The sequence below is a fragment of the Stegostoma tigrinum genome, chromosome 2 (genome assembly GCF_030684315.1).
Source record: "Stegostoma tigrinum isolate sSteTig4 chromosome 2, sSteTig4.hap1, whole genome shotgun sequence".
Classification (NCBI taxonomy): domain Eukaryota; kingdom Metazoa; phylum Chordata; class Chondrichthyes; order Orectolobiformes; family Stegostomatidae; genus Stegostoma; species Stegostoma tigrinum.
In genome coordinates, this window is record NC_081355.1 from 40,617,471 (window position 1) to 40,631,509 (window position 14,039).

Here is a 14,039-nt window from a genome sequence, read left to right on the forward strand (position 1 = left end):
CAGTCTTGCATGGACATTTAAGTACCTGATTGCAAAGACTATATGGAACTTGTAAATCTAATCACATCACCAACGTATAAAAAATGTTCTTAATATCGAATTTCATTTCCCCAATGGAAGTTGTCTGAATCCAGGCAACTTGAGTCCAGCAACTGAAGTCAGTTATGGATGGAAAATAGTGAAAAAAATCACTGAAGTCACATCGGATACTCTCCAGCCCACGAGTCACCAGAGACAATGGCAGACTGGGCCCATTCCGTAGGAAAACAGAACCTACCTAGCACAGGGAAGAACTTCATGTTAATATCAAGTATTTGGAAGAGAAGAAGGCAGTACTCCAGGTGAAGGAGGAGGATCTAACGACTCAATCACTTCATTGAAGAAAAAGTCCTTACAGCCTTCAGTTACCATAACATTTTTGTCCTTATAACCTCATGTTCTATGTCATATGCAGAATCCATCTGGTCAGAAGAAAGCTGATAGATCTATTGGCATTGTGTATATTTGCCCCAAAGATATACTGTCTCTGTCACAGCAAAAGAACTGCATCAGACTCTCAATGCAATACTGCAGCCCGCAACAACACCTCTCAATGTGTCAATGGCTAAAGCATTTCAAAGCACCAATGCAGCCCAAGACAAAGCCTCTTAATGCGTCAGCGCTTAATGTGTCAGCACAGCCCAAGCGAATACGCAGCAATGCAGCCTAGGTCCTTGCCTTTCAATGTGACACCAGCACCCCGGCTGCACAGGGTGAAATGCTGTCAATTATTATTACATTAAGGGAGGCATGCATTTCATGTGAAACATCTGTGGACTCTGTTGGAATATTGATTCTTGAAACGTTTCAAATATATTAAAAACATGGTCGTTTTACGCGGAAGTCCGTTTTAAGAGCGTTGGATCACAACCCGTAGATTGAACATTAATCTAGTTTATATTGCATTCAATGAGTCAAAACATAGTACGATCTGTATTTATGTCGTGTCAATATTATTTACAATAATTTAGAGTAGTATTTACGTACCACTATCCCACTGTTACCCCACGTCCAGTTTTGTACGCTGCATGGACTGGTTCAGTGAGATCTGAGTAGGGGAGTAGGCTGTTAAATTGGGACCCTGCTGCAACAGGGATACAGTTATATACAGTTATAACTCCGACCAAATCGCGGGGCGGCAATTTCAGCTCAAGACACCACTCGGGGTCCTGAACCCTGCTTTGAAAAGCCCTGATTTTGAATCAGTTTTTGAATCTGACATACTAATGCACGGGATCAGGATCCCTGACCACCGGTAAAGCTCTAGTAGCAGCCAGCAAGCTAATTATTTATTTGTAAGATCGTCTTGGCCTCTGCCTTCTGGGGGATTACTGCGCTCAAGGACATTCATATCCACGGTTCATAAATGTTGGTGGTGTTAAGCTGACGAAGAACGGTGGTAAGAAGTTCGATTGGGGCACAAACGCGGTAAAACTAAATGGTCGAATCCTGCGCTATCGATACCTTTGCGTTCTTGGTCAAGATTGTATAGCTCTAAGGTGAACATGTCTTATCATGTTCTGCCCTCTAGTGTTCAAAGGGCAACCTTTTATTGCTTTATGCTTCGTGGATATCGTGATACTTCAAAATGCTGGGCGTTATTGAGTAACATGAATTGGGAAGTTATGGTGCACTTGACTGTGTTATCTAATTACAGGCACCGTGACAGAAACGGTCAATTTACCATCGAAAAAATACGGACTTGGGAGAAATTAAAGTGGATGCATGGAGGCTGAAACAAATGTGTTCAACCTACTGCCGAGAGTATCCTTAATGTTAACGTCTCGTATCAAAGGAGTTCGCTGGAATTGAACTAGTTTCGGTTTTAATTCTGATTCCTTTCATGCTTATTTTGTAAACGTTTTTCTTGGTGATTGTCAAGGAAAATGGTGTTGTTTAACATGTGGAGAAAAATCTAACGTGCCAAACGGAAGGATGTGTTCTGCAGTCTCAACATTATGCTTTAAGGAGAATGTTAGCATTTATCATTTTAAATCACATTATGGAATAGGTAAACTGACGATTCCGTTTCAGCTAATTTTATTTGGTTTAAATCCAATCTAAAAGTGAAACGAATCAGTGTATACTTCAGTGTGCGACATCTCTTGCAACTTGAATAGACAGCCTGCTGTTTGGTTTCTGAAGAAGGGTCTAGCCCCGAAACGTCAGCCTTCCTACTCCTCTGATGCTGCTTGGCCTGCTGTGTTCATCCAGCTCTGCACGTTGTTATCTCAGATTCTCCAGCATCTGCAGTTCCTGCTATCTTTGGTTTAAGGATTTAGTTTTCTGAAGAAGGGTCCCGACCCGAAACGTCAGCTTTCCTGCTCTTCTGATGCTGCCTGACTGCAGCATTGGCAGATCTAACTAACCCCACTCAACATCATTGCTGTGTTCGCTTGATAACAAAGTGTAGAGCTGGATGAACACAGCAGGCCAAGCAGCGTCTTAGGAGCAGAAAAGCTGACGTTTCGGGCCTACACCCTTCACCAGACTGTTTGCTACAGTCTACCTTCATTCTATCAATCCACTTTTCTCGTTTGTGGCTGATTGCGTCTTAATGGAATTTTTCTGTGTAAATTCTGCTAACACAACGCATGCTAGCAACAACGTGTCGGTTTTCCGTATTGGCCAGACGTGAGTGGAGATTATTCCTTCCAATTTTCAGTAAAATTCTAAGCGAATGCTGGTTTACTTCTTTGATTAGAGTTGGTGAGGTTATTTTGCTAGTTAATAGTGTCCCTAAAGCTCAACACATTTACTTCAAATGTCCCTCTTTAACAAAGGTTTTGGCCATTTGTCCGAATGTTTGCCTGTTTGTTTGGCTCACGATATTTTTCGGACTGAATATTCTAAATACGTTTCATCCTGTAATCAATGCAAGTTGAAGGCGCTACCATTGTGGTATTGGATCTCTTTGTCGTGATCTAAGACGCTTTTGACAGTCTAAGAAAACACGACCCTGCTGATTAATTCCCGGAATTTATCTCCTTGTTCGACCCCTGAATCAATGGCTGAGAAAGGACAAACTGCCGCTCCTTGCAGTTACTACTGCACTATTTGGATAAAAGTGACTGTTGAAATGAAAGACACACTGGAAAATATCTAATTATCATTAATTATCATTAGATTAAACGTTAAAAATATAACCAGGTGAACAGCAGGTAATGTACCATTCCTGTGCGTGGGAAATCCCATCTCATTACTTGATTTGAGTTTTTTGGAGAAGTGACTAAGATTGATAAAGGCAGAACAGTGAATGTTGTCTATATGGACTTCAGTAAGCATTCGTCAAGGTGTTGCATGGTAGGCTGGTTAGCAAGGTTAGATCACATGGAATCTAGAGAGAACTAGCCATTTGGATACAAAATTGGCTTGAACATAAAAGAAGGTAGTGGTGGAGAGTTCCATTTCAGATTGGAGACTTGCGAGTAGCAATGAGCCACAAGGATTGGGACTTTGATCAAATGGGCTGAGGAGTGGCACATGGAACTTAATTTAGATAAATGTGAGGTGCCGCATTTTGGAAAGACAAATCAGAGCAGGACCTGCACAGTCATTGGTAGGGCCCTCGGTGTGTTGCCGAACGGGTGCAGGTTCATGGTTCCTTTTGAAGCAGAGTATCGAAGATGGCGTTTGGTATGCTTGCCTTTTTGGTCTGTGCTTTGAGTATATGAGTTGAGAGGTCATGTTGTGGCTGTACAGGACATTGCTTTTGCCTCTTTTGGAATACTGCATTAAATTCTGGTTTCCCTACTATGAGAAAAATGTTGTGAAACTTGAAAAGGTTCAGAAAAGATTTACAATGATGTTGCTGGGGTTGGGGGCTTTGAGCTAAGGGGAGAGACTGAATAGGCTGGAGCTATATGGAGTATCAGAGACTGAGGGGTGGTCATATAAAAGCTTATAGAATCATGAGAGGCATGGATAACATCCATAGTCAAGGTCTCGAAACTAGAGGGCATAAATCACAAGATTTAAAAGGGACCATGTCTTCATGCAGAGGGTTGTGCACCTATGGAATGAGCAACTAGAGGAGGTAGTGGAATTACAACATTTAAAAGCCACCTGGATGGATATATGAATCGAAAGTGTTTAAATAGATATGGGGAAAATACTGGATACAGAAAGAGCCCATTAATCCGAACATCTGGTCAGCATAGACAAGTTGGACTTAAAGGTCAGTCTGCGTGCTGTACATTTCCATGATTTTGACTCTTGGGCTTAGGCCTAGCTACAAGTCCTAAATGCTCCAAAAGTGTTTAATTACATCTCTGAACAGATTGATTAGATAACACCTACTACCTTGGCAGCATTTCCCTCATTTGGAGAGTCCTTATGGTGCATAATGGTGGCCCTACCTCTGGGCTAGAAACTTCGGGTTCAAGTCCCACCTATGCCAGAGGTATTTAACGCCATCTCTGAAAATATCTATAGTCCTATGACTCAGGACAAGGGTAGCGTGATATCTCGAAATCCATCAGCTCGCCAGAGTCTTCAGAAAGAGAATCCTTGTTCCCAGTAAAACCCCGAATTCTGAAATAAGACCACTGCGAAAGTTGTTCGGAACTAGGATAGTTAGGACATTACCTTTCAGAATACTTGACAGAATATATTCACAGCCTGTGAGATCTTGGTGTAGATACTTTTAATTTATGTAAGTGATGCTGTTGTACACCTCTGAAGCAAGTGGGGCTTGAACTCCGGTCTCAGAAGTAGGGACATTACCATTTCACCACAAGAGTCACGGTGTAAGCTTTTGAAATCGATTTCAGAAAGCAGTCAATATTTGAGTTTCTGATCGGCTCTTGGCCTTTTGCCGAATTGTGTGCACACCGCCACCCTCAGTGGCGAGTGTAGCCTTACTGGTGAAAGCTTTGGCAAAGTACTTTAAATAAAGTACTGGCCTCGCCCCGTCTGTGGAGGAGGTTATTTGTAGGCAGCGTGTTGCTTATCTATGTCTACAGCTCCTCTAGGGTGACTAATAACATTGTCTTAGGATAAAAGCACATTGAGCTGTTTACGGAGAGACGCGTACAGTATAAAAGGAGTGTGTCTGGCTTGTGGCAGCAGTATAGTCGAACAGGACTAGAGTGAAGCACGCAGTTCTTCTGTACTGGACCGAAGATTAATTTGATTCCGCTGTTTACTTACCTCCGGCGCATTTACGATAGAAACCGCTGATAGCCTTTCCTTAAGGAAGGGAATACTATCCGACTAGAACACTCTGATTTAATCTGCAGAATGGACTTTAATATGTTCTTTTCCCTGCTCCCTCTCTTGTGGGCACTGCACTTTTCAACAGGTGGGTTTAAATCCTCGAGAACTTAAATCTGTCACTGTCTAATGTTCACGTAATTCAAACTTGGTCTCCGCGTTAAGACGCATTACCCGGATAATGGGGAAAGCAAAGATTTTAACTAATCGTGAATTATTCGATAATTTGAATTAAGAAGTTTTGCAAATAAGATCAGGTAACACGTGTCTCTTCCCGTGTGTACCTCTCTAGTGCTTATATATCTATCATACACAAAGATTAACGCGTATGTAACAAATTCAATGCTAATTTACGCCATGTCTAATCGTGATGTTTGTTTCTATTTCTTTAAAATTTAAACTGTAAAAATAAACATTTTCATAAAAATCTAATCTAAACACGTGTTTAATACAGAATTAACCAATTCGCTAACCAGATAATGTAGTACTATGGTCTCCACGCCAACATCGAAGTACTGTTTATTCCTGATTTTATTTTCTCCAAAGTACGTGCCTAGTCGATTGTCATTGAATTATGTGATGGCAAATTTCGTAAATCTGAAAGTAATTGGACTTTGTGGCTGAAATGTGCTACCAATTGACTTAAGACAGGTTAAAATTGAAAATGAGCGTGAAAAAGAAAACGCAAAGAACGATGGCTGCAGCACGTGAATTAGCGGCTAGCTGGCTCTCTGGCGAATACTCAGCAGGTGCTCTCTAAAACCAGCTCAGTTTCCAGAAGAACAGCCCGTTGTTCTGAGCTGCATATTACTCAGTAACACCACTGGCACTCTTTCAGCAAACAGCGCTTCAGGGGCTTTCTGGAGCCTTTAGGAATCTGCCGTCCGATCAGAAGCTCAAAACGAAGCGTGCTGGGTTTTTTTTCTGTAGTAGATTCCCTACAGTGTGGAAGCAGGCCGTTCGGCCCAACAAGTCCACACTTCCCCCTGGAGCATCCCACCCAGACCCATTCCCCCTCTAACCCACACACCGCTAAACACTACAGGCAATTTAGCTTGGCCAATCCACCTAGCCTGCACATTTTTGGACTGTGGGAGGAAACCCACGCAGACGCGGGGAGAATGTGCAAACTGCCCACAGAGAGTCGCCCGAGGCTGGAATCGAATCTGGGTCCTTAGAGCTGCGAGTTTGCAGCGATGTGTTGGATTAGATCAGATTCGATTCCCTACAGTGTGGAAACAGGCCCTTCGGGCCAACAAGTCCACACTGCCCCTTGGAGCATCCCACCCAGACCCATCCCCATCCCCCTTTAACCCACACACCCCGGAACATTACGGGCAATTTAACATGGCCAATCCACCTCGCCTGCACGTCTTTGGACTGTGGGAGAAAACCCACGCAGACACGGGGAGAATGTGCAAACTGCACACAGAAAGTCGCCCAAGGCTGGAATCGAACCCGGGTCCCTGGCACTGTGCAGCTGCAAGTGCTAACCACTTAGCCACCGTGCCATCTGAGATTGGATCTAGAGGACGGTAGCAGCACTCGTTACTCCCACCTCATGTTCCAGATTTGAATGAGCAATTATTAGAGATTTACTGGCTGCGCTGATCAGCGGAGCCGGGCCGTAAACAAACCCCGTGCCCACTCACCCCGCCCCCACCCGCGGGATGTATACAGAGCTCGAGATCCTAATGCGCCATCCTAAATACCTGTAAGGAGGCAACACTACATTCAGACGAAACATTTTCACTCATTACAAGAGAATTTTTTGATGAATATTTAATTCTGTAAAATAGTGCTAATGGTAAGTTACAAGCAATGGAGTAATCAATTGAAAGCCTTCAGCTTCCCCCCCCCCCCACCCCCCCTAACTGTACGGCACTACAATCCTCCACCGTTGTCCACAGGTTCTCCACTTTCTGGTGCTGCAGTGACCAACTCTCCGGTCTCCTCTGCCAGCCAAGCTTCAAGTTCGATTCCCCGCCGGCTCAGCCGTACTAAGCGCTGTTCCTGCTCCTCTTTTCTGGACAAGGAATGCATCTACTTCTGCCACTTGGACATCATCTGGATCAACACACCCGAGTAAGTAACTCCTAGTGTCTAAGACCTACGAAGCTTGATCTCCAGCATTTCGGAGAAGTGCAGTGTTAAGGAGTCAAGTATAGTCAGGGGACAGTCCCGAGAACTAGATATAATGAAAAATGAAACCTTATTATGTGAATTTCATAGTACCATTATAGCATCCAATACAAATGGACAGGTCGCCTGGCGAGGCAACCTGTTGTGGCGCGAATTAATAACAGCTTCCCCGTAAGAGACTGTCTCTCCTACAGATAGTCAATAGTCTCATTCTAAACGCCAACCTCTAAATAAAATTCTTCTGCATTAAGAGACCATTATAACTGTTGGCGTTTTCTTTGCTATATACCTTCATTTAAGTGATCTAGATAGGCATAAATATTAACCTCTTAAACGGGAAAGTCGAGGTGACTTATCAATGAATCTTTATCATAGGACTATTCTGGCACTTAACGATGTTGGCGGGTGGGCGGGGTTGGGGGGATCGGAATGCTGACTGCTTTTGGAAATAGTGCTGCACTTTGATTCTTTTCCCCTCAGGCGAGTTGTCCCATATGGACTGGGCAGTTCCCCTCGGGTCAAAAGGTCCGTGAAGAAAAAATTGACAACGCTGGCTCAACGGAGGCAACGGTGTGAATGTCGAAGCCAAGAAGACAGCGTGTGCTGGCAATTCTGTGAAGATGGGCAACAGACACCAAGGTAGAAATTCACCACACCCACATTTTCAGATTAATCACGGGTACAAATAGGTCGGGTCTAAAGCCAAACAGTTGTGAAAACGTCCAGGACTAAAATATTCAGGCTATAAATTCCCTTCTGGCGAAAAAAAGGAAGCCGTAGATCAGAACGGTTAATCGCTGATTAATATTACTTACATTGGGGTGAAATAATGTGGATTGAGCCTATTATGGAAGTAAAGAGTCAACGACCGACTTTGAATGAATGGTTCCCTATTATTTACTGCATGAATTTCACCGCCTGTGGCAGGTGCTTTAACATTTTTACCCTTGTGTATGGATATGATGGTTCACGTAAAACCAAGATAGCTGCAAGTAATAACTAATTCTAAACAGTTTCCGCACATATAAATCGCGAAAGCAAAGCGTTCAAATTCTTACATCGATCTGGTCTTCATTTCCTAAAATTGCAAATCGCTGTGAATGTGCAAACTTGTCTGGCTTCAGTTATATTTTCTGACGGCGGGGGCACTGTAATCCCCCACTGTTCCATTTCTCATTCACCAGCCTGTACCACGGGGGAAAACCCAAGCAGATATTCTCAGGCTCGCAATTCTGTTTTACAAACCTTACGATTTAAGTTTAAATATGTTAAAATGACAGCAGAAAGTACAATTTTAAAGTAAAACTGTACCTCTGCACACTTTGCTCCATTCGATTCTCTTCCGTTCGATTCCATTCAACCCTCTTCCTGACCCATAGAATGCTACTCCGTCTGAAAGAACAATTTTGACTTCCTTTTTTGCAATAAGTTTGTTTCAATCGTCAATACATAATATTTAATGATCTACAGAAACGGCAAACCTTCACTAGGTTAGGAATTAACAGTAAAACTTAGTTTGTTCTGCCCTGCCTGCAGAACACGCCTCTGCAGCCACTTATGCAAATCTGTCGATTCATTTCCTTCTCTAATTTTGCTGATCATTTTCATTGATCACCACAACTTTCCTTGTGATGCTGTTTTATTTCCGGCCTTGCCATTAAAACTTTGCACGTGCCCACTTTGATTTGGGTTATGTTGTGTGGAGGAAAGAATTTAATTTGCAAGATTGAGTGGGCTTCTATCCAACTAGTAACAGTTTCATTTTGTGATTCATTATAGAATAATTATTTAAAGGGCTATAAAACACATCACAATTAGTCTGTTGACACCAATATTTTAGGGTAAATCCTGTTCAGTTCTACTGGCTTTGATCCTTGCTCAACAGGGTGCAGATTGGAACTAGCACATGTTTGTTTTCAAACTTGTTGATTATCTTTAATGACCATAAAATTAGGAACAATCAAAACCTCTCCATCAACCATTCTGTAGCAAGAATGGAAAATTTCAAACTAGTCCTGTGAATCATATTAAATGTAATACAAAGTCATGAGTCACTTTCTAATCTTTGAATGTGAAATTATTCCCACATTAGTAGGCATTCTAGTACAACTTTTGAAAGATTCCTTTGGTTTTGCCCTTATGCTGATTGTTTTTCTAATTTATCGAGGGTTATTGCCTAAGACAAAACAGCACTGATAATGTGAATTGCTGTTGACTCTAAAATTAATAAAGAACTATTCTATTTTCCCTGCAGATTTTCAGTCAAGACCAAAGTACAAAAGCAGAGCACAGTGGAAGCTTCAGATAGAATGGACCATAACAAACCAAACTGCACTGGACTGAACTGTATTTGTCATCTCCTTAACATGAATAAAAGGTGAATTTCATTCACTTTCACTTATTGTCTGATGTTAGTGACAGCATAGGAGAGATAATAGGAACTGCAGATGCTGGAGAATCTGAGGTAACAAGGCACAGAGCTGGATGAACACAGCAAGCCAAGTAACATCTTAGGGTCTCCTCTACATCGGGGAAACCAAGCAGAGGCTTAGGGATTGCTTTGCAGAACACCTGCGACTAGCCTAACTTGTCCCAGCCTCCCTAACCTGTTCTTCCTCTCACCTATCTCCTCCTCCCACCTCAAACCACACCCCCATTTCCTACCTACTAACCTCATCCTGCCCCCTTGACCTATCTCCTCCCTACATCCCCACCTACACTCTCACCTTTACTGGCTCCATCCCCACATCCCCACCTCTTTAACTTGCCTGTCTCTGCTCCACCTATCTTCTTCTCTATCCATCTTCAATCCACCTCCCCTTCTCTCCCTATTTATTTCAGAACTCTCTTGCCCTCCCCCATTTCTCAAGAAGGACCTAGGCCCAAAACATCAGCTTTCCTGCTCCTAAGCTGCTGCTTGGCTTGCTGTGTTCATCCAGCTCCACACCTTGTTATATCAGTGACAGCGTAGGCATTGAAGAAACATGTCCTATGAACAGAAGTCTATAGGAGCAGATTTGCAATGTCACGACAAGCAATGACCAGAGAAAATATTATCATTCACCCCTAATGTATTTCAGTGCTCAGAATTGAAATTGATTATTCACAAAAGGATTTAATTAGTTGAAATTCTATTTTGGAGAATGTGCTTAGAAAACATACTGTAAAATTCCCTCAGGGATGATTTCTTATTTGTGAATTGAAGTTATTGTCAGAAATTAATTTGGTTTAAAATAGTCAGAGATAAATTATAATGTATATGTAATATTCCTCTACAGTAATTTATAGATCTGTCAGCATGATTTTATTAAAACAGTGTTCAAATAATGTATGCTTTGATTTGAAGGTTGGAGTCAGCAAACAGCAAGCATTTACCTACATTAATGAAATGGATCTACAGAATAAGGGAATTAAGATAAGATAGTCACAATAAACTGAAGACGTTACCAATTTCTATGACACACCCTGTGGCACAATGCATTGACTGCAAACGCTGACAAGCTGCCTGTTGACCAAAGCAAAGAAAACACCATGTGTTGGCTGCTTCACAGAATGGATTACCATTCTATTCTGGCAAGGGACCAGGGATTGACACTTCAGTGAGGAGCTTGCCAAAACTGTTGGAGACCAAGCTACAGCCTAGCCGTACATAAGAAAGACTGACCAGCAGAATGGAAGTTAAAAACAAAACACCTTTAAAAATGGAACAAGTTTGACTTAAAATAATACAATGAAATTCTGCAATTCATGCTCACCAGCTATAGAATGGATATGTGTCTACCAAAATGGGCTGATATGCATGTAACACACTAAACCAAGGAGTTCTCATTTAACAACAGAAACAAAGAACTGAGGATGTGGGAAATCTGAAACAAAAACAGAAATAGCTAGTGAAACTCCCCGGGTCTGGTATCATCTGTAGAGAGAAAACAGCATCAATGTTTTGGGTCAGATGACCGTTCTTCACAAGATGTTGCCAGAGCCAGTGAGGTTCTCCAGCAATTTCTGTTTTTGTTTGAGTTCTCACTGAATTCTAACTTAATGAGATTGGACAGATCAATGACCAGAGTGGATTTCAGTGACATGGCCAAACGTTTGATCTTAGGAATAGGAAAGTGAATTTAACACATCAAATGAAGCAATGATTCAAAAGCACAAAGTGATTGTGTACAAAAATAATACGTACAAACTTTAATACTCAATTTAATATATTTTTCAAACAATTTATATGGAGTGCTGAAACTGCAGAATACACTTTTAAATTAAATCTACCTCACTTTTGTAAGTGTGATTGGCTACAGATATGTCCAAGATATAGCATTTACCTTCTCATGAATGGTTTGAAAAATGTCAATGAGGTTAGTGTGATTGTGTATTATGTTTGGATATGATAGAGTGGGAATGTATTTGATAGCAGTATATTTTGTTACTTCAGAAATAACATGTCTGGATATTATATGATTGACTACAGTGTTTGGATGTAAATAATGGAACGTGATTTTATGCGACTATAGATCTGTGTGGATAAATGTAATGCATTTTATTAACAGTTTATTGTTCAGCCAGATAAATATTACATCTTTATATTTGGTAGATGAAGTGTAAAGGAGATTAGATTAGATTAGATTCCCTACAGTGTGGAACAGGCCCTTCAGCCCAACAAGTCCACACCGCCCCTTGGAGCATCCCACCCAGACCCCCTATAACCCACACACCCCTGAACACTAAGGGAAATTTAGCATGGCCGATCCACCTAGGCTGCACATCTATGGACTGTGGGAGGAAACCGGAGCACCCGGAGGAAACCCACGCAGACACAGGGAGAATGTGCAAACTCCACACAGGCAGTTACCCGAGGCTGGAATCGAACCTGGGTCCCTGGCGCTGTGAGGCTGCAGTGCTAACCACTGAGCCACCGTAATGCAATATTTTTTCTAAAAAGATGGCAACAACTGCATAATTGAAATATTAATGAAGATAGTAGCAAATAATATCAATAACTTGAAAGTGAGGCATTAATTGGCTTAAATTTTTAACATATAATTTGTATTATTTTGACATTCCTAACTTTGGTAACTGACTGTATTTTAAACAGTGTCATAATATGTCATACAGGCCATATTGGTCTAGTGTGATTATTAGCTGGTATGTATTTTTATACAGAAATCAGTTTTATGTCATGTTTTTGAAAGTAGTTTACCTAAACAATAAAACATTTCTATTTAATATGAAAAATATATACGCATTCTCTTATTCCAGAGAGGACAACCACTAGTTAGTTCTGAAAATGAATTTGAAACAAATTCTTGATTAGTTGGTTTTGGTGTGGGGTGTGGGGTGGGCGGTGGGTTCTGAAGAAGGGTCTAAGCCCAAAACATCATCTTTCCTACTCCTCTGATGCTGCTTGGCCTACTGTGTATATCCAGTGCTAAATCTTGTTATCTCTTGATTATCGTTTTGAATCTGGAATCAGCCTGGCTGGCCTGACTCGAGTGAAATGGAATAAAGTGTACCATCAGAAGTCATTTCATTTGCTTTATTTCAGAGTCAGTTAAATTCATGGCACAGTTTACGTGAAGTAACTTTAATACTGATGGAAAACTGTCCTCCTGTACAGTGACTGGTTGTGACCTTTTAGTTGATTTCAGTGACTGACCTCCCAGATTGAGGTTCATTGCATAATGACCTGTTATATGTTTCATCTTAAACCATTACAAGTGCCTGTAGTTTACAAGTGAACAACAGACCACTTTATATATGTGCTTTGAATTATAAATGCAGAATGAAAGACACCAATGAGATTCCAAGAAATTATGAGAGATTTCCAATTTATGGAAAGTATATTCTACTGGTTGTTCTTTCACACGGTCTTTTACTAGTTGTGCACTAACTGCAATAACTTTCTTGCAAAATTTAAAAAAAGGATCCAAATAGGCTAAAATGACAACCAGCACAAATCCGCAAATAGTCTACACACACAAGGTGGGTGAATGGGATCAGGCATGTACTAATCTAAAAGCAAATGATTTCTGTCTGATCTGAATTTTTTTTTTAAAGCAAATATTTTTAGTTAGTGTTATTTGTGAGAACTTGTAGACATGCCATTTTGGTTGTTACAACTAAAATTTTGGAAATGAAACTCTTTCTTTGCTGATGGAAGAAAAGGAGGAGCTTGAAGCAGAATTACTTGCTGCAAGGGTGGATTATTCACATACACCCTTATCTCATAGAGTTGTGTACGCTGGAGTAAGAATAAAGCATAAGGTCACCATTATCCTGGAGGACCGTAGGGATTCTCATTAAAGAGAGGCAGCTGGCAGTATGTTTAAACTGAGCGTTACCCATGCCCCCGGCACATGCTGAGGCTGAGAGAGTAGGATCTTCGTGGTAACCTCAGCAAGTGTAGGAACTGATCTTGCACTGTTGGCATCATTCTGCATCACAAACCAATCTTTCAGCCAACTAAGCTGAACTGATCCAAGAATATACATTCTGCAACATTGGGAGAAGTTCCATTATTTCAAGATCAACTACAACATCTCATACTCCACACTTAGCTCCATGTTGCATATTCACAGAAGCAAATTTTGTATCTTATCCAACATTCATTCCTCAACCTATATCACAAAATAAATTTATCACTT

The 14,039-nt window shown here is 41.3% G+C and overlaps 1 protein-coding gene across 2 annotated transcripts; it reads left to right on the forward strand.

Annotated features, from left to right (window-relative positions):
* The first annotated feature begins 1,344 nt into the window (after positions 1-1,344).
* edn1 (endothelin 1) lies at positions 1,345-12,658 on the forward strand. Of its 2 annotated transcripts, XM_048549513.2 has the most exons (6): positions 1,345-1,438; positions 1,697-2,050; positions 7,164-7,338; positions 7,876-8,034; positions 9,650-9,772; positions 10,742-12,658. In XM_048549513.2, exons 2-6 carry the CDS (start codon positions 1,975-1,977, stop codon positions 10,812-10,814), a joined length of 606 nt encoding a protein of 201 aa, XP_048405470.1. In that variant the 5' UTR covers positions 1,345-1,438; positions 1,697-1,974; the 3' UTR covers positions 10,815-12,658. The 2 variants fall into 2 exon arrangements, with proteins under 2 accessions (XP_048405470.1, XP_048405487.1); XM_048549530.2 differs by lacking the exons at positions 1,345-1,438; positions 1,697-2,050 and adding an exon at positions 3,657-5,341.
* The last annotated feature ends 1,381 nt before the right edge of the window (positions 12,659-14,039 follow it).